The sequence below is a fragment of the Mus caroli genome, unplaced genomic scaffold (assembly GCF_978045245.1).
Source record: "Mus caroli unplaced genomic scaffold, Mus_caroli_1 scaffold_3, whole genome shotgun sequence".
Lineage (NCBI taxonomy): Eukaryota > Metazoa > Chordata > Mammalia > Rodentia > Muridae > Mus > Mus caroli.
The window spans coordinates 64,959,326-64,983,309 of NW_028227258.1; the positions used below are offsets into that span (position 1 = coordinate 64,959,326).

The window sequence follows — 23,984 nt, forward strand, 5'->3', positions numbered from 1 at the left end:
TCTCCGAGGGACTTCGGCACCATAATTTAAGAAAATCGAAAATAAAAAAATAAAGGCTTGAGACTGTAAGGAACCGGTAGAGGGCAGAGAAGAGAAAAGAAAAACAGGAAGATGACGCAACATCCAGAGCCGGGATAATTTAGAAAGGTTCCCGCCCGCGCGCTTTCAGTTTTCAATCTGGTCCGATCCTCTCATATATTAGTGGCACTCCACCTCCAATTCCTCACTAGCTGGTGTTTCAGACTGCATTAGCCATGTCTGGCAGAGGAAAGGGTGGGAAGGGTCTAGGCAAGGGTGGCGCCAAGCGCCATCGCAAGGTCTTGCGAGACAATATCCAGGGTATCACCAAGCCCGCCATCCGCCGCCTGGCTCGGCGCGGCGGTGTCAAGCGCATCTCCGGCCTCATCTACGAAGAGACCCGTGGTGTGCTGAAGGTGTTCCTGGAGAACGTCATCCGCGACGCAGTCACCTACACCGAGCACGCCAAGCGCAAGACAGTCACCGCTATGGATGTGGTGTACGCTCTCAAGCGCCAGGGCCGCACCCTCTACGGCTTCGGAGGCTAGACGCCGCCGCTTCAAACCCCTCCCGCATCCCTAACGGCCCTTTTTAGGGCCAACCACAGTCTCCTCAGGAGAGCTGACACTGACTTGGGTCGCACAAGTATAACCGTGGGTCTAGACTCTAAGGTAAAGGCGCTAGTTTTCCTTGTGACTCAACGCTACTAGGTGTTGCAATGGCTATGTGGGTGTGTCCCTGTTTCCAGTGAGTGGCTGTGCTTGGCCGGATATTTGGTATTGTTTCTATGGCCCCACAACCCACCTTCTATCCTTCCTCATCTTCCCAAAAGATTTTCTCAGGCCATGTTAGAAAGCTAGCTGCCTAGGTGGAGGTCACGTAACCCTCTGCGCCAAAAGGCTACGTAAGAGAGACCGGGCGTTGTCCTGCTGCTGATTGGCTCAGTGGAAGTTAGGCGTGTGGCCTCCTGCAGAATAAAGAGCTGGCAGCAAAAGCTTGGGCAGGACAGGCGGGAGACAAGCAGGGACAAGAACGGAACAGGGATTTAAAGAGACAACGTGGTGGGACACAGTGGCAAGAAGTCGGTCGGGCTAGGTAGATGGGTTAGCTGAGGGACTGTCAGGAAACAGGCCAACAGCCTTATTGTATCCAGATGTCTCCGGTGTCTTTACAATTAAACACCAAGCAGGACCCCCAAAAGTCCTCGCAAAACTCCTCAGTTTAGGCAAGGATCTAGGAAATAGTGGACTGGAATCGAAGCTCTGCAATTGCAACGACATTTTAATGTCCCATAACAGAGGCAAGCCAGGTGGTGACAGCTATAATCCCAGCAAGTCAGGGAGGAAACAAGGGTTAGAGGTTCAAGGACCACTTATGCATGATTTGGGGGAAAGCCTGAACCACAAGACCCTGTCACAAACAAAACAACAAAACAAAGCAAGCAAACAAACAAAAAACCCTCATGAGGGTTGGAGAGGTGGCTCAGCACTGACTCTTCCAGAGGTCCTGAGTTCAAATCCCAGCAACCACATGGTGGCTCACCATTTCTAATAGGATCCGATGCCCTCTTTTGGTGTGACTGAAGAGAGGACCAGTGTATTCGTATACATAAAATAAAATCTTAAAAACAAAAAGAAAAGAATGTATAGTCAAACAAACAAACACAAAACAAAAACACCGTGAACAATGAGTGGAGGCACACTATATTATTTAGTGGAAGAAAATCTTAGAAGTCACTCAGGTGTGTGGTGTGTTGGGACCTGTTTAGAAAGAGACTTGCCAAAACGTGTGTACCATTGATCAGATGGTACATTTTAATTTTGATAAGGCAAAAGCAAATTCTCAACATGGCCAAGAACGCAGTAAGCCATTCTCTATGTATGCATCTATATTCTGTAGCACGCTGATTTGGGTTGAACATGTTATTGGCTGTGGGCTTGTTTTTATTTTATTTTGGCTATTGCATATTAACCTTTTACTCAGGTGAGATGACGTGCAGCCTCTGCTGCATTCCGTTACACAATCACTTATGAAAATCCAACTTCCAATCAGAGAAGTTGGATTTTAGTGTATATCACCTCGGGTATACTGTGAGGATCACCATAGGAATATAGTTGTATTGATCCGCCTATAATTATTGTGGTTAAAGGAAATACATTTTAGATAACTATATGCAATTGTAAGAAGCATAACTCAGACCGTGTTTAATGTGCTCTTCCCCAACGGTAATGTTTTACAAGACCATATGAGGCAACCAGAAATTGTCTCTGGGAAGAGTCAAGGTTCGGAAGCTGGCATCGGCCTTTGCTTATGAAGGAAGAGGGGAAACTGACTTACTAGAGAACACTAGAGTCCCTGGTGAGCCAAGCAACAACATCCTGATTGGCTCTTTCAGCCAGTGGGACCTTAATAGGGAAATTGGTGAAATGCAATGAGTTTCTCCTATTGTACCAATGTTCATTTATTTGGGTTAAAGGCAATGCGTTACATCAGGAGAATTTAAGGGAACGGGAGAGAGAATCTCCTTTATTATTGGGATACTTTTTGTAGGCATAATTTTTTGCAACCTACTTTTAATAAGGGTTCAATCTCTCTTCTAGCGACCACCCAGCAGAGGTAGTGGAAGAGAAAAGTTATTAGGATACGGGGGAGTGCTCAGCAATAGTTCTTTGGGGCGAGCTTGAACTTCAGTCCCATAGCAAACACCAAATAAGACTCAGCAGCTATAGACCAGTCCTCTAGGCAGGCAGACACCAGACAACTGTAGTTCAATCCTGAGGAAACCACCAGGCTCCCCAACTGGCCTGAGGTGAGGCTGCTGAAGTGGCAAGCTGCCCAGGAACCTCATGAGCAGTGAGTGGGTGAGTTTCTCTCAATGTCTCACAAGGCGAATGTGTGTGTGTGTGTGTGTGTGTGTGTGTGTGTGTGTGTGTGTCTTTAGTGAAAAATACTGAGGCGGAGCAAACCAAACCAATGCTCAGTGCCTGTCTTCCACTGTTTGTGAGGTCACATTTATACTCCTTCATCAAGCGTTCTTTCACGTGTTCCCTGTATCCAAATATCCTTTCACCTGTGTCTGCTTCAGGAAAACAGTCTTTCATGTGTTTGCTTTAGCAAGACGTCCTTTCACCTGTGTGCTCCCTCAAAACATCATTTGGCATAACTAACTTTCCAAAAAAAACTAGAAGTTTTCACTTCAACTTTTTTTCCCCACTCTTTATTCTTTAAATTTTTCATGCATATATATATATATATATATATATATATATATATATATACACACATACATACACACACACAATGTGTCTTGGCCATATCCACCCACTTCTCCTCAGACCAACCCCCATCTCCTCTCCGTGCCAACTTGATATCTTTTAATCATTCTTTCTTTTGAGGTGGGTGGTTGGGCAGCAGAAACGTTGACTAAGCTCTGGTTAGCAAATGGTTTGGGACAGATGATCAAGGGGAGCTGGGTGTCTAGGCAGGTGGCCTATCTGGGCAGCTAGAACTTACGCTAGATCCCTGAGGAGGGATGGCATATGAAGAAGCGAACCTTGTCTGAGTTTGGAGATGGAAGATCTCAGAGGAGCAGAGGAGCCTTGGCAGCAAGTGAAAATAAGATCCCCAGAGAATCCATGAGACCTTTGAGGTAATGTAAAAGTAATTTCTATTCTGATATAATTGTGGTTTGAGAGGCTTACTGCCTCTGGCTGCTGACCTAGATCTACTCCTGGAAGCTTCTAGCTTCCATACAATCTAATCAAGGCCTAGAATGTTTTCAGTGTCTGAGACTTGCTGTTGAATAAGCTCACCTCTTCCTAATTCTTTCTGAACTTTGGCTGGCTGGTCCACTCAGCTGTTCTGGCTCCAACACCTCTCCAAGCTGACTGATTCAATCTGGATTCTCTCAGCCTCTGATCACTCTGCTTTGCCTCGTACTAACTTGGGCAGTCTGTTCCAGTCCTCTGGCTCCTCCTCATTCTCTGGCTTGTTCTCTCTTTCTGCAACCTGTCTCTATACAATTATCCCAGTAAAACTGTCTCCTCTCTCTCTACCCCACCCCTTAAGTAACTTCTCTTCCCTTTCTTCTCTCTGTAAGAGCTGGGCACATCCTATTCTGTCAAATCTTTCTCTCATTCACTACTTTGTCTGCCACATGACTTTCAAACTTGGTGTTTCCTTCTACAAACTAACTTTACCTATATTGTTTGAGATTAAAGGTGTGTAAAGGGTGTGTCTGTATTCCAGCCAGAGGGATTAAAGGTGTGTGCTAAGAAGGTCTGAGCCACACCATAACACAGCCTCAGGGTTCACAGTGTGATCAAATATCCTGCAGCAGGGTGAAGCAGAGGGGATAGGTGCCTACTGAGGGGGCTCCCAGCCTCCAGATCACAGAGAAGCTGGAAAGTCTAAAGGGTACAGCCTGCCTGATGGGTGGGGAAGTTGACTGGAGGATTCTCTCAGGCCTGTAGGGTAGGGAGGAGCAAGCCCTGCTTGGCAGCTTGGGGAATGAGGTCTCAGAGGAGTGGGCCTATGCGCTGGAAAGGAGCAGACTGACCTGATTGGCTCAGGATGAGAAGTTGTGGAGGAGTTTAGGGGTGGGAAGGAGTGAGGCTACGTCTTAAATACAGTTTTCAATTAAATTTGAGTGCAGGTTTGTTGTTTGTTTGTATTTTACCTTTGCATTCTTTTGAGGTCTTCCTGACTTAGTATAGCTGTAACCCACCAGCTATTCATATTGTTACTGTAATGTGTCTTCCAGTCACTGCCACAGAAAAATAAGGACTCAGAGCAGGGCCATGCTGACCACATACCCCGTTATATCCTGTATGTTTTAAGGTTTGTTAATATTAAGAAATTCCACAACTATAAGCTTCCTGAAGGACCCATCAAACTAAAGGGCAACATAAAGTTATGAATAAACTGACCCGAGTCGGGGCCGCCACCAGGCAACACATCCTGCACCTGTGTTTGAGCTCATTGTGACTTTTGTGGTTTTAGCCTTTATAAGCTGACACAGAAAAATATTCCTGGTCATGGCCTCAGACCCCGAATTCTGAGCTATAGCCCTGATCGATCAGTGTTAGGGTGTGCATTCAATAAACCATCCCTGTTTGACTGAGATCAGTGTTCATGTGGTTTGTGGGCGTCTCCTGGACCCCAACACATTCTAGTTTTTATTTGCAAAATTTGGTGATATGTGTAGGTTGGAGGAAAAATAGTAGGCCTTCCCCTCAATAAAATGAACTATATTTTATTGGTCTTCACTTTTGGTGGCTCTCAACAGCATTAAGTACTACTATAGAGTGAAGTAGATTTAAGCACAATGCTTAATAGACATGCTGTCAAAGGAAGGGATCAAGACTTGACCTTGACCTCCAGAAGAAATAGATGTTGTACACACACACACACACACACACACATAGAGAGAGGGAGAGGGAAGGGGGGGGGGGAGGCTCGGCAGTTAAAGGTACCAAATACTGAATACGATGAGGAATCTAGATACTTTTCTGAATCTCAAACTACAGAAGTCAGTATGTTTTGGGGAATTAGGGGAGTTTGGGCAGAAGGATTGAGCTTGTGTCAGTCTTTGGGAAATCCAGAGTGCCTGCCATCCTAGCCAGTTAGGTATTCAGTAACCGAGAAGCAGGGACTGAGGGGAAATTGCAAGGACAGCATTTGTGACCCTTTGAGCTGAAAAAGAAATGGGCTTCCCTTTACAACCTCACCAACAGCTTGCTATTCCAGTTCATGTCATGCTGTAACTCTCACTGCTAAGGGCCTTGCAGATAAACACATCTGATCTTGCTCAACTGCTCTCAAACACTGGCTCACAAAGGTTTAAAGAGAACTAAGCAAATAAAAGAAGCAGAGAACATTTCCAGACTGAAGTCAGTGGTTATGGAAGTGAGATCTTACACCGTCAGCACGGGGCACCTGAGCCTTGCTGCAGTCTTACTGAGACTGATTTGGAAAACCTGGGTTTGTGGCCCAGCGATTTGTGGTTTAAGTAAAAAGATGGAAAGGGTTGCTTTATTTGCCAAGCATTTGAGGCGAATGTAGAGGATGGAGGGATTAGAAAAGTAAAGGCTTCTTTTTTTGTTTGTTTTTGTTTTTCCAAGACAGGGTTTCTCTGTGTAGCCCTGGCTGTCCTGGAACTCACTGTGTAGACCAGGCTGGCCTTGAACTCAGAAATCCGCCTGCCTCTGTCTCCCAAGTGCTGGGATTAAAGGCGTGCACCACCACGCCCGGCAAGGCTTGTTTTATTAAATCTTCCTTTGTGCTTTTTATAACACAGAACTGAATTTAATAATCAATGAATATGTTTTCTTTTCTTCCCAAGTTTTTCCAATATCCTACCTTTAAACCATTATTATACCTTTTCTTTTCTTTCCTTTCCTTTTCTTTTGGGAGAGGGTCTCAGTATATATTCCTGGCTGTCCTGGAACTGTAGGTACACCAGGCTTGAACGTACAGAGATCCACCTGGCACTGACTCTGGATTGCTGAGGTTAAAGGCAGTGCACTACAGAGCCCAGCTGGGTGACACCTTTATACATCTTTCCAGAGAGATTCCTTTGGATGACCTTGATGGTGACCTTTGCCCACATCTTGTCAGTCTCACTAGTACCATGCTATGGCATGACTGAAGCATTTAAGCTATGCTGAGTCTGTGAAGATCAAACCAGAGAATCAGGCTTCCCTTTGCACGAATACATTTCTTCTTTATCACCTCAGCTATCTGTAACAGGAAGGCCCATAGAACCCTGCTCAGCCACTATTACCAACGAAGAATGTAAGATGTAATCATACTTTGGAGGGGGGAGGGGCTTGCTAGCAAAATAGTTTCCTTTTCATTTCCAACCCTGAAAATTCTCCAAGAGGTAAACTCTAACTTCTCTTTCATCTCTAGAGTAATTCAAAACATCCACTAGAGATAAGTACAAAGGACTGTGGGTCTATTCTATGGTTCTGCTTCTAATATAATGGCGTCAGGGAGCTCTCCTGCCCCCCCAATCACATACATTTCCTGGAAACCAGTTACAAGTCTGACTTCTCCTCTCTAGGCTCTCTCCTCTGACTTGCTGCAGCTTCCTCATGAATAGCCAGCTAGCCACCTTTGAGTCATTGTTCTCCTCTTTTGAAATCCTCTACTTTACGGTAGCTATTAATTTTTTTCTAGTTGAGCCAAAAGACCAGAGTTTAAACAAACAGAGACTAGTACACATTTGTATGGATATACAGAGAATTACTAAGAATAGTCACAAAAAGCTAACAATGACTCACGGGTGTAAGTTTTCCCAGCTTTTGATTGTCTGAGTTGTTTGATTTCCCTACACTGTGCATGAATGAGCTCCTTCCCCAGATAATAAAGCTGAGAGTCTGCTGAGAGCAGCCGTGGGGATCCTAGTTTGTCAAACTTAAATGTCCTCATCTTTAGTGTGGTGAAAGTGTTTTCCTTCCCAATAGGAATACTTTAGAGAGCAAGTTAAAATCTATGCAAAGTCAAGCTGAGGACGTGAAATTGCTGGGAGGTGGGGGGGGGTGGGGGGTGGTTCATGCCTTTAACCCCAGCACTTGGCTAGGAGGTGGGCAGACCTGAGTTTGAGCCAGCCTGGTCTACACAGCAAGATCCAGAACAGCCAAGGCTACACAAAGAAACCCTGTCTGGAGAGAAAGGAGAGAGGGAGAGGGAGGGAGGGAGAGGGAGAGAGAGAGAAAGAGAGAGAGAAAGGGAGGGAGAGAGAGAGGGAGAGAGAGGGGAAGAGAGGGAGAGAGAGAGGGGGGGGGAAGAGAGGGAGGGAGGGAGAGAGAGAGAGAGCAAGCAAAAAGTGGTGAAGTGATGTTTATTTTCCATTTTGGTTTTCCCTTTGGTTTTAGGGTAAACATCTTCACTAGTTTCCTGTCACCAGATACTTAGGTGGCACAGATGTCTGCAAGGCCATTCTTGTGTCCTTGAGCCTCTCTGCCCCAGCACTGCCTGAAGCTCACCTGCAGCCCATCTTCCAGGCCCTGAACAATTAAAGGCCATAGGCTCAGAGTTGGTTTTGATCAGTTTCTACCCATGCAGGTGAGTTTTATTTTAACTTGGCACAAGCTAGAGTCCTCAGAGAGGAGGGATCCTCAGTAGAAGAGATGCCTCTATAAGATCAGGCTGTAGGCAAGCCTGTAGGGTATTTTCTTAATTAGTAATTTATGTGGGAGGCCCAGCCCATTGTGGGTGATGACATCCTTGGGCTGGTGGCCCTGGGTTCTAGAAGAAATAAAAGTTTTTCCCGCCTTGCTTTTGGTCATGGTGTTTCATCACAGCAATAGAACGTAAGTTCGCACCACAGCCTTTCCCTCTGCCAGGTTCAGGCAAGCCTGAGGCAGCAGTCGCTGTGGCTGCTCATCGATCTCATCGCCAGACCCTCATCTGCTATTGTCCCGAAGCCTGAGACTAGGCCTCCTACCTCGGAAGCTCCTCGGGCCCCTTCACACCGCCGCCTGCTTACTAATCTCCATGGACAGCTTGATTTCTCATTTGCTTAAGCAACTCGTTTATTCTCTTTACACTTAGTTCCTAAACTCCCACCCTTGTAAAAGGCAATTTTATGTTTAAAATGTCTTCTCTCTGTATATTATAATAAATTATATTAATAAAATCGGATTTTAAAAGATTAGTTTCATTCTTTTTTTTTTTTTTTTTTTTTTTTTTAGATAAGGTAGAATTCCAGAATGGTCCAAGCTGGCCTTGAATTTGTAATCCTCTTGCTTTAGTTTCCAGAGCACTGGGATTACAAGTTGGTACCACTTCACTTGGCCCAGAACTGTGTTTTTAAGGTCTACTTCTGTTTTTAGGTGTCGTTTTCTGAACATAGTATCCTCTTTCCCACACCACATACCTGGGTAAATGTGCATATTAAGACTTATTAGCCAATATGATAGTGGTGGGGGGAGCTTTATAAGGTCTCCTAGCATTTCTATGTTGGGTTCTATAATAAATAAAACACCAAGACTGAAAGCAAGCTGGGAAGGAAAAGGTTTATTTCATCCTTGTAGTCCACCATCCAGGAAAGTCAGGGCAGGGACTCCAATAAGGCTGGCATCTGGAGGGAGTCACATAAGCAGAGGCCATAGAGGAGTACTGCTTACTGGGTAGTCCCCAGGGCTTTCTCAGCTGCATCCTTATCCCAGGACCACCTGCCCAGGGACAGCATTACCTCCAACTGGTTGGGCCCTCCAAACAAATCATCAATTAAGAAAACACTCTAGAGCACCCGACTGCTCTTCGGAAGGTCCAGAGTTCAAATCCCAGCAACCACATGGTGGCTCACAACCATCTGTAACGAAATCTGACTCTCTCTTCTGGAGTGTCTGAAGACAGCTACAGTGTACTTACATATAATAAATAAATAAAAAAAAAAAGAAAACACTCTACAGGCTGGTCTCACGAAGGCATTTCCTCAATTAAGATCCCTTCTTCCGAGATGACTGCCTTATGCCAAGTTGGCATAAGAGCCAGTACCAGAGACAGTTAAGTCATGAGAGTGGATCCCTCATCGATGGGATTAGTGAGTCAACTGTTTACCCCTCATTCCATGCTGAGGACTTTTAAAAGCACCATCCATGACAAATACCCTCACCAGACACAAATCTGCTTGCTCCTGCTCTTCTGAGCCTCTACAGCTACCCACAATGCACTTCTGTTTATAAATTACCAAAACATTTTATCATTGCAGCCCAAATGAAGACAGTGTATCTATATTTTGTTGGGTTCCAGGAACCACCCCCAAAACCACACAGACATGGATCTCAGTCAGACAGGGAGAGTTTACTGAGCATACACCCCAGGACTGAGCAAGCAGGCTCAGGGTCCAGATTCAGAAACTAAACCATGACACTGAGTTAAAGTCCTACAGACTTTTAAGCCTGATATCTACATCTGTGCCAAGTTATCCTGTCAATCAGATCTAGAGATGGATTTCCTTAGGAATATGTCTTTGTCTATATGTATCCTCCCATTGGGTTATTCAACTGTGGTAGGGGACTTGCCCTTGTCTAATATTTATGTCTTGTCTACCAGGATAGGACTTGTAACGCTCATGTCTTAACTCGCCAACTGGGATGTCAGTTACTCACATAGATGTCTCTTTCTGCCAGGTAGGATGTCAGCTCCCAGGGAGGTTTTGGGAACTTAAACTTTACTTGACCACCACTCAAAATGGAAGTCTTATTCCAAATAGTTCTACTGACTTCTATAGTGACTGGTTTCTAAGAGCACAGAACATAACAGAATATGTAATCAACTTGGTATTAGAAAGTTTCCTTGTAACACCAGAAACATGAGAAATTTTCCTTTTAATGGCAGGCTATCCAGACAACAGTTACTTAGGCCTTAACCTAACATATATGTCCTTCCTCCTGATGAGGAATGCCCACATTGTTTCCAGTGTCTTACCATGCCTTCTGATAAACTTGCATGAGAATTTCTTTTGAATAAATATCCAGGAACAGAATTTCTGGATCGATGTAAACTTGTCTTAAGCACCAGTGGCTGCCTTGCATGATGGCAAGGTCTACATGCTGCCAGGGCAGCCTCAAGCATACACACCCTCCATCCTGGCCATCCCTGCACATGATTCAACTTTGCAAACTTCAAGTGATATCCGTTACTGGTTTAACTTGCCTTTGTCTGCGTTCTAGTTTTATCTTTTTTTTTTTTTAAAGATTAAATATATTATTTCTGTCTCTGAGGGTGGTGTGGGAGGTTCCTATGGAGGCCAGAAGAGGGTGTCAGGTGTATATGAGCATATCTTTCTTGTGTGTGTTTGTTATAATTTGCACTTTCTGTAATGAATCGTTCATAATTCTCTTATCCTATTGACAGAAGAAAGCCAGCCCTAGTTAGCATTCAGGACCCTAAAGAACCCGCCCTACCGAGAGTTCATCTCTTAGCACTGCCTCTACCACACACTGTGCCCTGGTCACCAGTTACAATTTCTCCTTTTATCCTACTGAATGAAACGGTAACAAGTTCTTATATGCGGGCTGATTTTACAGTGTTCTTAGTGATTTTCTCTGTTAATTTTTAAAAAAACTTAAAAATAAAAACTCTTTTAAAATACAATTTTACAGCCTGGTCTACAGAGTGAGTTCCAGGACAGCCAGGGCTACACAGAGAAACCCTGTCTTGAAAAACAAAAAACAAACAAACAAACAAAAAAACCATTTTTATTTTCTGTGTGTGTATACATGCTATACCCAGTGCAAGACTGGAGGTGAGAGGACAGCTTGCTGGAGTTGTTTTTCTCTTTCCATCACATGGGCTGAGGGATAGAACTCAGGTCACCAGGCTTGGCGGAAGCACCTTTAACCACTATACCATATTACCACATGTGAAACTCTTAAGTATTTAGTCTGAAATTTAATTATAGCTCTGGGATGTTGTAACCTATTAGCTCATGGTAACTTCCTCTTAGAAAATGGAAAGCAGTGTCGTTTTAAATTTTCTCTTCCATGAAATAGACTAGGATTGAAAATAAGCACTTTGTGCAATTTGTTTCCATTTTAGATCTATCTATCTATCTATCTATCTATCTATCTATCTATCTATCTATCTATCTACCAGGTAATAGAATGAATATTTTGCTATAGTTTTATGTCAGCAGGAATCAGTTATGGCTGATTCCAAGTTGCACTAATGTAACCTCCTTCAGCCTAGACAGGCTGGTTCAGACCGTTTGCCACTGAGGCAGAGCCACCTGCTGTGCTGCTTCTCATCCCTTTCCTCTGATGTGACACTGCCTGCTGCCTGCCTGAGGCCGAACTGGTTCTCCAAGATCTTCCGGAGTTAACACCAAGATCTTCCGGAGTTAACTGTGAATTTGGCGAGTTCCTGCTAAAAGGCTGTTCTGACAACTTCACAAGAAACTTGGTGTGACTGGGGATGGGCTCCCCTCTTTATAAGCACAGATTTTATCATTAAACATTGAGCCTTGATCAGAATCCTGTCTTGGTTCCATCTCTCTCTCTTCCGCCTAGTTTCCCTTTCTTTCAGCTCCAAGATGCCCCCCAGGCTCGAACCCAGACATGGGAGCCGCAGGCCGGCCCCAACACACTAAGATATACTGTAAGTCATGTAATATTTCATGTCCAGTTTTCTGAAACCATGAATCAATGCAAAAGAAAAGCAAAACATGAGACCCAGGCTTCATTGGCACATACAGTTTCTGCACATGTTCAACAAAAATAAAACAGTCCTCCCCTGTCTAGAAACTGGCATATTTCAAATTTTCCATCGATTATTTTGTTACCATTGTTTTTCATGATCTAGTTATAATAAGATTTACAATAATACTTGTGGTGGTTCTGTGAAACAAAACAGGAACCACATTATTGGTAAGAAGCCACATTGTTTAAAGTCTCCATATCTTCTTGAATAAGTTTCTGCTTCCTAAGCCTACCTACCCTGAACTTGTAACCCCGTGATGTTGGCCCGGCCCATTTGCCTTGCTCAGCTGCTGAGCCTGTGACACGTGACTGCCCGTTAGCCTTATGAAGTTGTGTCTTCTCAGATCCCTTGCTGGCTCCCCTTCCACATGATGTAGACTTGAATTTATTTTATTGCCTCCTCTCTAATTGGCTAATTATCCCGACAGCTGTTTTCTATCCAGTTATCTACCCCACAGGCAGCTGTGAGCCTCTGTTCAGGTGCTAACAGCCAATTATCTCAAGAGCTGTTTTCTATAAACCCCAGTCCTTCCCCATAAAAGGGAACCCAAAAGCCAATGAGGGGCCGTTCGCTGAAACCCTGTTTTAGGGTGAGGCAGTTGTCTGGTCAGCCCCTTGTGAATAACACTTGCTTATTCAGACAGTCGTGGAGATGTGTTTTTCTCAGGTCTAACAGTCTTTCTTGTCAAGTTGACTGGATTTGGAATCATCTGGGAGGCACACCTCTAAGGCTGCCTCTCCATGAGTGTGTGTCTAGACAAGCTTAAGTGAGGCGGGGAGGTAGGCAGGACCATCACTGGGTCCCAGACGGAATAAAAAAAAGCAAGCTGAGCACCAACTGCTGTCTCTTGACTGCAATGCGATCAGCCCCGCTCCCCCTCCCAGTCTTCTGCTATCCCCCCACAGTATCACCTGCCCCCCCCCCTTTTTTGAGACAGGGTCTGTGTTGCCCTGGCATTCTTTGAAGTCACTATGTAAATCAGGCTGGCCTCAAATTCAGAGATTCCCCTGCCAAGTCTTCTGAGTGCTAGGATTAAGGGTGTGTGTGTATCACCATGCCTGGTTTCCGCTACCCTTCTTAAACCAAAGTAACTCCATCTTCACTTGAATTGCTTCTGTTGGCTATGCTGCTGTTATTAGTCCTAATGATACCATTAGCACCTGTTATTGTGACCACGATGCAATGAAACCACCATACTGGCTCACTCCTGGGCCAGAGAGGCTTACTGGGGACCAAACTTCAAAACTATCTCTCATGGGGGGGGGGGGCAGAGAAAAGAGCAAAAGGGTGGAAAACCAAGCAGATTTTATGACTTTCAGTGGGGTGGGTCTCTGTGCTAATACAAGCTGGATTGATTGGGAACTAGATGCCATTGCCTGAGGTACCTGACCTTTGGGGTGTATTAAGGGAGGCTCTTGACAGATTAAGAGATTCCTAGCAAATAGAAATATACTTTTAGGCCTGTTTATCTACCAACAATCCTGTTTACCTGGCCAAAGTTCTGTTTAGGACACTGTCACCAGCACTTGCCATTTTGGGGAGTTAACTTTGGACCTAACAATTATGTTCTACCCATGTTGTGTAAATTGTAACTATCTACATCCTTATCCCAAGTTATGTGGGTACAATTCTATTCAGGTGAAAGAAACTGGGATCCCTGTCTTTTCCTGTGGCGCCTTCCCCAGTTAAGAGTCTGGAGTTGAGTCCTGCCTCTCCATGAGCCTTATGTCCCAATTCATAGCAACGAGGTTCTTATCCCTTCTGTCCACCTTCCCTCCTCTCTGCCACTCTTTAGATTGATTTTATTTGTTGATACTTTGGGGAGGTCCCATCCTGAGCTCCCACCCACATCCCAAAGAAATGTCTCTGCAGAGCTGACTCCTCAGTGATACAAAGAGGGGCCTTTTCCTTGGCCACCAGCCCCCTGGTGCTCACGGGGTGGGGGTGGGATGCTATTGAGGGTACCCCTGCTGAATTCTCTTCACAGTTATTGTTACCAGAAGCAAGCTAAAGTCAGAAGCGAGGTCACTGTCAAAGAGCACCTGGGCTTCTCAGGCATTGCTTCTGAGCCATTTACTGCTTCCTCCCCTGATTTGTGACCTCAGAAGTTCTTCCCAGAACTCCAGCACAGAGCTGTTCGTGCTCTGTAAGTTCAAAAACTCCAAGAGATCTGGCTCCTTGAACCCAACAGCACACTATAAAGCAAAGATGGATCAGGAAATCAGGTCCATCAGTAAATATTTCCTGCCCAATGTGGTATCTCAGACACTGCTTGGATGTTAATACTATGAATATTGCTGGCCCCATGCTGAGGGTGAGTAGAGTACAGGAGAAGAGAGGAACCCAAAGAAAGGAAAGGGAAGACTTTAAGATAAACCTTGAAGCATGAGGGATTCTGGGAATTTGCAAAGGGGAGGCTATTGTGGACAGAAGAGACAGAATGTGAAGACACTTTACCCACAGGTGTTGCACGCTGCTATTTATTCTGCTGGGAGAACATCTAAACCTAGGAAGCAATAAAAAAAACAAACAAACAAACAAACAAACAAAAAAACCAGAAACTAGCTGTGTGCTAAATTTTTATTGGGATTAAAAAATAATTAAAGTGGCTGAAAAGATGGCTCAGCAAATAGCATCTTTGGTAAGGATCAGGTTTCAATTCCCAGAACCCACACAGCATCTATAACTCCAGTTCCAGGGGATCTATCAGCCTCTATTGGTCTCCTCAGGCACCATGATACATACATACATACGTGCAAAAAGCACTCATACATATAAATCTAAATTTTTAAAAATTTAAATGGATTTTCAAGATTCTCCTTCTAGATTGTTACTTAGTGACAGTGAGAAACCTTCCTGAACATGTAATCTTAGACTAGGGTTGTTGAGAGCATCAACTAAGGGAAGAGTCTGGACAGATGAATAGCATTATACAACTCAAAAGCATTTGTAAAGTATTTGGTGATTTGTGAGTTTTGAGCAAAGGACAAGGGACTTCTAACTGATGAGGGGGAAAGGAAAGTAGTCTATCAGTAAAGTAGATAATCTGAAAGAAATAAAGGTTTGGGAAGCTGTATGGTAGTAGAATGGTATGGAAACAAGATGAATTTGACATATCACTAATGCCAAGAGCTGTTTGAAACACTGGTGTGTGCACCACTCAAGCTGGTTAGACATGGAGACGGGACAAGGATAATTAGGACAATTAGAATGGAACCAAAGGAACGTTGTTTGTAGGTCAGCCTTTTACTATGTGGTACCTCTAACACACACACACGCCTTACATACCATCATAGTAATTGAATCTGAACAGAGTAACTCACCTGATAGCAGGCAGATAAAAGATGCTCATTTTAAAAAAAGAAAAAGCTCCATTACGTCAAATTACATTAGAAGAGAAGGAAAAATATAAAGGAAAAAAGTGAAGACTGATGTTAGAGGCATGCAGAGGTTGAGCACCTAAATATTTTAGTCACCACGCTTCGCAAAGGAGCCTGAAATTAGCAAATTCTTAAGCGACTATAGGCAACATTTGAAAGAGGCTCCGTGGGTAATAAGCACCAGCCACTGCGGAAAGCTATAGGAAAAATGTAATTAAAAGACAAAAAGCTTAACAGCTCTTTCCGGGGAAGCTGTGGTGGCTCTGAAAAGAGCCTTTGTGGGGGACGGATGGAAGACGGGGCGCTCAAGCGCGCTCCCCACGGATGCGGCGGGCCAACTGGATGTCCTTGGGCATGATGGTGACGCGCTTGGCGTGGATGGCGCACAGGTTGGTGTCCTCGAACAGCCCCACCAGGTAGGCCTCGCTCGCCTCCTGCAGCGCCATGACGGCCGAGCTCTGGAAGCGCAGGTCCGTCTTGAAGTCCTGCGCGATCTCGCGCACCAGGCGCTGGAACGGCAGCTTGCGGATCAGCAGCTCGGTCGACTTCTGGTAGCGCCGGATCTCGCGCAGCGCCACGGTGCCGGGCCGGTAGCGGTGCGGCTTCTTCACGCCGCCCGTGGCCGGGGCGCTCTTGCGGGCGGCCTTGGTGGCCAGCTGCTTGCGCGGGGCCTTGCCGCCGGTGGACTTGCGGGCGGTCTGCTTCGTACGGGCCATGGCGGAGACGGAAGACACCCAGACGAGGAGCACTCGGGGACCTGATACCGGCCCGAGCCGGCCGCCTTTATAGGCGCAGTCTTCCCCGCGGCGGGGCGGAGACAGCGACTTGAAACTCCCGCGCTGCCGCGCCATTGGCCGGGGCGTCACCGGCCCCGACCTTGCCCATTGGCTCGGGCCCGCCACGCCACCTGACCCGCCCCCACCCGCCCCCCACGTCCAGCCCCGCGCTCGGCCCACTTGCCAACGCTCTGCGAGGGTGGAGCCACGTCCGGCAGCTGCCCGTAGAGGGCGGGCCCGGCTCTGCCCAAGAGGAGCTCGCGCCCCCGCCCGCCGGCCGTCCATCCAAAGTCCCAGGGCAGAACTAAGCTAGTGTGTGTTCAGCACCGCCCAGCCCCAGCCCCAGCCCCAGCCCCCCATGATCCCTAGAGCCGGCCGCGTCCAGTCCTCGCGCGACACCTCCTCCTCCTAGACATTCCCCAAGGACCGGGCGAGAGCGCGGCTGAGTGCGACTTATGTCTAGACTGGCCTAGACGTCCTAGTCGAGTCTCAGTCCTGGGAAGGGTCAGGCAGGTGGGCGCTGAGTGAGGGACAGTGTTGTGTATGACAGGAATGTGGGCAGATAGGGGCTGAATGCTTGGGACAGACAGTCAGCGAGAACCGCGTATCCGCTCCGCCGAGGCAGGGCACGAACCGAAGAGCGACAACAGACACTAACTACCAGGGGGACCACGGGCAGAATGGGCAAGGAAGCAGAGGACGACACTCTTACTTTTGGGGCAGGGCCAGGAAAGGCCACCAAGACCGGCTACAGTGACACAACTCTTTATCTGATTCAGTGGGTGGCTCTGAAAAGAGCCTTTTTGGGAACTCGCGGGGGTTATATCACGGAGACGCGGGCCGGCGCGAGCAGGGGCCTCACTTGCCCTTCGCCTTATGGTGGCTCTCCGTCTTCTTGGGCAGCAACACGGCCTGGATGTTGGGCAGGACGCCGCCCTGCGCGATCGTCACTTTGCCCAGCAGCTTGTTGAGCTCCTCGTCGTTGCGGATGGCCAGCTGCAGGTGGCGCGGGATGATGCGCGTCTTCTTGTTGTCGCGGGCCGCGTTGCCCGCCAGTTCCAGGATCTCGGCCGTTAGGTACTCCAGCACCGCCGCCATGTACACCGGCGCGCCGGCGCCCACACGCTCCGCGTAGTTGCCCTTGCGCAGCAGCCGGTGCACACGCCCCACCGGGAACTGTAGCCCGGCCCGGGAAGACCGCGACTTGGCCTTGGCGCGGGCCTTGCCTCCTTGCTTGCCACGACCAGACATCACGAAAGCGCAAACAGACGAACGGCCACAACCAGGAAACGGTACCCCGGCGCCGACGCCTCACCCTTTTATAGACGCAGACCCGATTGTCCGCCCGACGCTCTCATTGGCTCACACGCGTCCTGACGCCGTGGCCAATAGGAGCGAGCGGACAGAAGCCTCTCATTTACATAAGACCGGCTCCCTCGCCCCGGCGCCGCCCTGGAACGCGCGAATCACGACGCGCGTGCTCCGTGGCTTCATTTGCGTGCGGCCGTCGTTGCGACACTCCGCGGGTCGCCGGGCCGCTGGGCCTGCTCGCCGTTTCTCCTGCTGAGGAAGCTAACAGGAAGAGAGCCGGTAGCACGCGTAAACGTGGCCACAGGGAGTGGTGTACCAGGTGTAGGTGACTGGCACAGGCTGTGAGTTCTTTCCTCAGCTCCATCTTTGTGCACAAACTGGCACGGCGTCGCGGCAGAGCCAGGCGGCCTTAGCCTGTTTCTTGTATGAAATCACCCACCGTGTCTTTGCTGCTTCCTGGGTTTTGTTGGTTTTTATTTTTCTCCTACCTCCCATTGATATTAGAAATCATTTCTACTCAAGCTACATATGTGCCCTTGAATGAGGAGTATTAAGTGTAGGGGTATCTTTGCAGGGGAGTGGCATAAAATTAGTGCTAATAGATTTTCAGAATGTAGGAAAGCATTAGGCAGTCCGCTTATTAAAGTATCACCATCGGGGTCGTCAGTGAAGTAACTTGTCTTTTGGGTCAGAAATCGCTTAGCTTAGATCTTTTTTAGTTGCAGTTTTCAGTTTACATACGGTGACTAAATTTCCTTTATCAGGTCACAAGATTTAAGATGGAGTTATGTACAGTTTGTTAAAGATTGAAATCCTAATAGCACTTTGTATGTTATTTCGTTGTAGTTTGGCATATTTTGGGATGTAGGTCAATGGCACAGTGCTTTCCTAGTTATATACAAGGTCTTAAGCACCACACCAGAAATTCAATCAGAATTGTTTAGCCACACAGACATTGTTGCTTGTTTTCTGTTTGCCTTAGTTTCACACACACACACACACACACACACACACACACACACACACACACCCCTGCTTCCCTGACTGTCTCCAACCTGCCTCTGCTGCTCTTCAGTCAGCTCTGCCTCTCCTTTGGCCCCTGTCACATTGCTACTCCCGTAGTGTCAGTGCTCTTCTCCCACACAGTCCCTGCAGATTAGGTCCCAGGCTACCTTGGGTATTTCTGCTCCAAGTTACCACATGCTTCTAAAAACAGAAAGAGATGCACTTGAGCCAGACTCTTGTATAATTAACTCACAGGGAAGGTCCTAAACAAGTATCTACCCAAGGGTATGGAAGTGGGTTGGCTCCACACTGCTTGGGAACATTGTCCCTAAAGAAGCAGGCTCTTCTGAAAAACATAAATAGGTTAACTGAAAGCTGACGAAGTGTGGTCTCTGTCTTCGCTTGATGTCTGTCTGCTTTGGCTAAAGGCAGAGTGAAGTTACTGTTTTACCTTTCTCTTGCATCAGAGCCAATGAGGGCCATTACCCCCGGGTCAGGGCCACTCCCTAGAGTACAGTGAGAGTCAGTGATGTCTTCCCATCTTGCAGGTTCAAACCGTAGCACTCACCAGAGAACCGTGCATCTGCCCCTAGGATTCCTTAAGTTTGCTAACATCTTGCCTGCCCAGGTTCCTCCTCTACTTAAGACTTCAAGCTCATTGTCAATATCTGTAGATGGACAGATTTGCGGGGCTGGGGGTGGGGTTTGCTGGGCCTGTATTCTTCTCAATATAGCTTCTTGACTAAATCTCCGATTTTTTTTCTTTTAGACAAGTGGTTGAGCCTTGCCTTAGGGTGTCTACAGCCCAATCCTTTACCCTCAAACCTTTGGCTACTTGTTCATTTTGTTGCATATCATGAGGACACTGGCATAGGTTTACAACTTCAGGCTTTGTGGACGGGCTGAAGTGAAAGCTATGTTGGTTGACAGTACTGATTTTGTTACCCTACCAGGTGAAGGAATAAACCTTGGAACTAAGTTGATAATGATATATATATGACAATACCTTCGAATGGGGGGAATGCATTTGTGGGGTGAGATTGTGGAAAGGTTGTGAAGAAGCAGTCAGTGGCAGAATGTGTGGCCATTTCCACAGTGAAGTGTGGCAGCTCCAGCTGCGCTAGGATTTCTGCAGCTCCTGAAGCTGGATTTATTTTAGCAAATAGGAAATGGCTTCAGTGCAAGAATTAAGTGGATCCTATCTTTCATCTGTGTATCAAGTGTCAGTGGGAAGTCAGTGTGCCTTCGTTAGATATAGTCAGGGTATTTAGGATGTGTAAACATGTGCTTTGAATGAATGGTAGCTCAGTGAACGGAGCATTGCACCATGGTATACTTGACCTAATATGACTCCTATATTGTAATAGTTTTATTCTTTTTGGTTTTTAAAGACAGTTTTTGTGTGTAGCTTCTTTTTTCTTTTTCTTTTCTTTTTTTGGGGGGGGGTGTAGGCTGTTTTGTTTTGTAGGCAAAAACTCTTAAAAAGTCCTACTTAGCTAGCAAAGGTAGTTTTGAAATAGATGTGATGGTTGTTTTTGGTTGACAACTTGAACACATCGGAATTAGTTAAAACCCTAGGGGCTGGGAATACCTCTGAGGCATTTGAAGTGGGAAAATCCACATTTTAGGACAGTGTGTGAATGCCTTCTACTACTAAAACTTTTTTCGACTATCTCTGACCGGGACTTTGATGATTATATTTAGGGCTTATTCAGAAGTTAATCCAGGATAACCTCTCAGAATTGAATAGACAAGTCCTTTTCCTCTGAAAAATTAGACTATTCACAGCCTACCATAGACATTAACTACTGCTATGGCTTGAACTGTTTCCACACAAAAGATGTTCTGTTGCTTCAACAAAACCAGCATGAACAAAAAGCAAGTTGCAGAGGAAACATTTCCATTATTGGAGGAAGTCAGGACCAGAACTCAAGCAGAGCTGGAACTTGGAGACGGGAGCTGATCCAGAGGCCATGGAGAGGTGCTGTTTAATGTCTTGCTCAGTCTGCATTCTTATAGAACCCAGGACTACCAGCCCAGGGATGGTATACAACCCACAATGGCCCTACCCCATCAATTGCTAATTGAGAAAAATACTTATAGTTGGATCTCAGAGAGGCCTTTCCTTCACTGAAACTTCTCTCTTTGAGATGACTCTAGTTTGTGTGACGTTGACACACAAAATCAGCCAAAACAAGTCAAACCCATACATAGCCTCACAGCCTGTTCTATTAGCCTGTGTGACTGAGAAAACAGTATGGTGCCTTACTATGGCAATCTTAAGAATGCAACTGCAAAAAATTCTAATTATTGAAATTTATAAATAAACTTTCAGGTTAAAAGAAACTTATACATTTTTGTTGTGGACATATTAATCTTCAGCCCTGATAAAATGATGACTTTTAATATTTGCAGATTTGGCCCAAATGTGTACTTGTGAGACTCTATTTTTCCTTATCATCCTATTTTGATATGTTTAACTTCAATCGATACAAAAGTTCAGGGCTGGAGATGGCTCAGGGTTTAACAGCCCTTGCTGCTCTTGCAGAGTATCTGGGTTCCTTCAGTTCCCAGGACTACATGGTTGCTGACAAGCCTTCAGCTCCAGGGGATCTGACTCTTCTGCTCTCTGAAGGCACTAGGTATGAAGCACTAACAAAGAAATAGAAAAGTCAATGCTATAACATCCTTTATAGGAATAACACATATCAGGAATAACACATACCAAATTATATTTCAAGACTCAGACCTAAGGATCAAAAGTATATTCTAAGGTCATAGGACGCCATTCCCGTGATCTGCAGTCAGTCCATAAATGCAGGGTTGTGGAGTCTTTGCTGAACCCTTGATCCACCTCTCAAATTTGTGACTCCACATATGCACATAAATATCAATCTATCAAATTTAACCAGAATGCTTGATTAAAATGCTTTTCTGCACTCCATCCTAATAACACTGCCTACCTAAGCCTGGTGGTGGTGGCACACACCTTTAATTCCAGTACTTGGGAGGCAGAGGCAGGTGGATTTCTGAGTTCAAGGCCAGCCTGGTCTACAGAGTGAGTTCCAGGATAGCCAGAACTATACAGAGAAGAAACCCTGACTCAAAAAAACCAAACAACAAAAACAAAAAAACACCAAAAAACAAAAAAATCCACTACCTATCTAGCTTCAACCCAAAATCCTAGTTCTACACTCTTGCCTATTCCTCCACAAGACTAGAATTCCAGCTCCACAATATTATGTTACAATGTAAAATATAAAAATTGTAACCATGTTACTATGTAACAATATACCTGTTACTAGAGCTAAGCTTCCACTCAATATGCCTATTCAGTGATTCTAATGCTGCACATTAGAATCGATAACGAAGCTTATTACAAATTTCAGAGGTTAAAAAATGCTGGCTGTATTTCACTGAGTATAACTGATGCTATGCTAAAATAATGGCAGTCCGGATAAGGCACTCCGAGTCACTCTAGCCCCAGACACCCTGGAAGGCTCCTAAAAGGAGCTTCAGAGAGCCATCAGGACAAATGATCGACAAAAGCAGCAGCGTAACGTTTACTTTTTAAGTTATTTCGATTCCTTATGTACAAATCTGAGTAGCAAAAAACCAATAATTTCAGTAAACTCCAGGCGAATTGTACTTGGTCTTTTCAAGCACTCCCAGATGTGTATGGATTAAGAAACTAAGCATTGTTACAATTGTATGAAAATAACCTTTAAATTTAACGACTTTAAAGTGAGGCTCCCAGCAAGAAACGCTTAAAATGTAACAAATAGGTTTTTCACTGTTTCAAGTAGAAAAATAAACAGGCTATCAGAATTACTCGCTACTCAAAGAAAAACATACACATGAATAAGTAGGCCCTCTTGGATGCAGGGCACACTTAGCCAGCTTCTTTAGCAGGAGAAACGGCGAGCAGGCCCGGCGACCCGCGGAGTGTCGCAACGGCGGCCGCACGCAAATGAAGCCACGGAGCACGCGCGTCGTGATTCGCGCGTTCCAGGGCGGCGCCGGGGCGAGGGAGCCGGTCTTATGTAAATGAGAGGCTTCTGTCCGCTCGCTCCTATTGGCCACGGCGTCAGGACGCGTGTGAGCCAATGAGAGCGTCGGGCGGACAATCGGGTCTGCGTCTATAAAAGGGTGAGGCGTCGGCGCCGGGGTACCGTTTCCTGGTTGTGGCCGTTCGTCTGTTTGCGCTTTCGTGATGTCTGGTCGTGGCAAGCAAGGAGGCAAGGCCCGCGCCAAGGCCAAGTCGCGGTCTTCCCGGGCCGGGCTACAGTTCCCGGTGGGGCGTGTGCACCGGCTGCTGCGCAAGGGCAACTACGCGGAGCGTGTGGGCGCCGGCGCGCCGGTGTACATGGCGGCGGTGCTGGAGTACCTAACGGCCGAGATCCTGGAACTGGCGGGCAACGCGGCCCGCGACAACAAGAAGACGCGCATCATCCCGCGCCACCTGCAGCTGGCCATCCGCAACGACGAGGAGCTCAACAAGCTGCTGGGCAAAGTGACGATCGCGCAGGGCGGCGTCCTGCCCAACATCCAGGCCGTGTTGCTGCCCAAGAAGACGGAGAGCCACCATAAGGCGAAGGGCAAGTGAGGCCCCTGCTCGCGCCGGCCCGCGTCTCCGTGATATAACCCCCGCGAGTTCCCAAAAAGGCTCTTTTCAGAGCCACCCACTGAATCAGATAAAGAGTTGTGTCACTGTAGCCGGTCTTGGTGGCCTTTCCTGGCCCTGCCCCAAAAGTAAGAGTGTCGTCCTCTGCTTCCTTGCCCATTCTGCCCGTGGTCCCCCTGGTAGTTAGTGTCTGTTGTCGCTCTTCGGTTCGTGCCCTGCCTCGGCGGAGCGGATACGCGGTTCTCGCTGACTGTCTGTCCCAAGCATTCAGCCCCTATCTGCCCACATTCCTGTCATACACAACACTGTCCCTCACTCAGCGCCCACCTGCCTGACCCTTCCCAGGACTGAGACTCGACTAGGACGTCTAGGCCAGTCTAGACATAAGTCGCACTCAGCCGCGCTCTCGCCCGGTCCTTGGGGAATGTCTAGGAGGAGGAGGTGTCGCGCGAGGACTGGACGCGGCCGGCTCTAGGGATCATGGGGGGCTGGGGCTGGGGCTGGGGCTGGGCGGTGCTGAACACACACTAGCTTAGTTCTGCCCTGGGACTTTGGATGGACGGCCGGCGGGCGGGGGCGCGAGCTCCTCTTGGGCAGAGCCGGGCCCGCCCTCTACGGGCAGCTGCCGGACGTGGCTCCACCCTCGCAGAGCGTTGG

The 23,984-nt window shown here is 46.8% G+C and overlaps 4 protein-coding genes across 4 annotated transcripts; 2 read left to right on the top strand and 2 right to left on the bottom strand.

The window, feature by feature from the left end:
• Positions 1-212: 212 nt before the first annotated feature.
• Positions 213-3,224, top strand: LOC110291270 (histone H4). The gene has a single exon (XM_085835650.1). The coding sequence runs from the start codon at positions 255-257 to the stop codon at positions 564-566; it is 312 nt and encodes a 103-aa protein (XP_085691776.1). The 5' UTR covers positions 213-254; the 3' UTR covers positions 567-3,224.
• An 11,573-nt stretch (positions 3,225-14,797) lies between these two features.
• LOC147005514 (histone H3-like) lies at positions 14,798-16,547 on the bottom strand. The gene has a single exon (XM_085835651.1). The coding sequence runs from the start codon at positions 16,460-16,462 to the stop codon at positions 15,917-15,919; it is 546 nt and encodes a 181-aa protein (XP_085691777.1). The 5' UTR covers positions 16,463-16,547; the 3' UTR covers positions 14,798-15,916.
• Positions 16,548-17,095: 548 nt separating this feature from the next.
• LOC147005515 (histone H2A type 2-A) lies at positions 17,096-17,709 on the bottom strand. Its single transcript, XM_085835652.1, has one exon. The coding sequence runs from the start codon at positions 17,636-17,638 to the stop codon at positions 17,246-17,248; it is 393 nt and encodes a 130-aa protein (XP_085691778.1). The 5' UTR covers positions 17,639-17,709; the 3' UTR covers positions 17,096-17,245.
• Positions 17,710-22,845: 5,136 nt separating this feature from the next.
• On the top strand, positions 22,846-23,459 carry LOC115030641 (histone H2A type 2-A). Its single transcript, XM_029475541.2, has one exon. The coding sequence runs from the start codon at positions 22,917-22,919 to the stop codon at positions 23,307-23,309; it is 393 nt and encodes a 130-aa protein (XP_029331401.2). The 5' UTR covers positions 22,846-22,916; the 3' UTR covers positions 23,310-23,459.
• Positions 23,460-23,984: the final 525 nt, after the last annotated feature.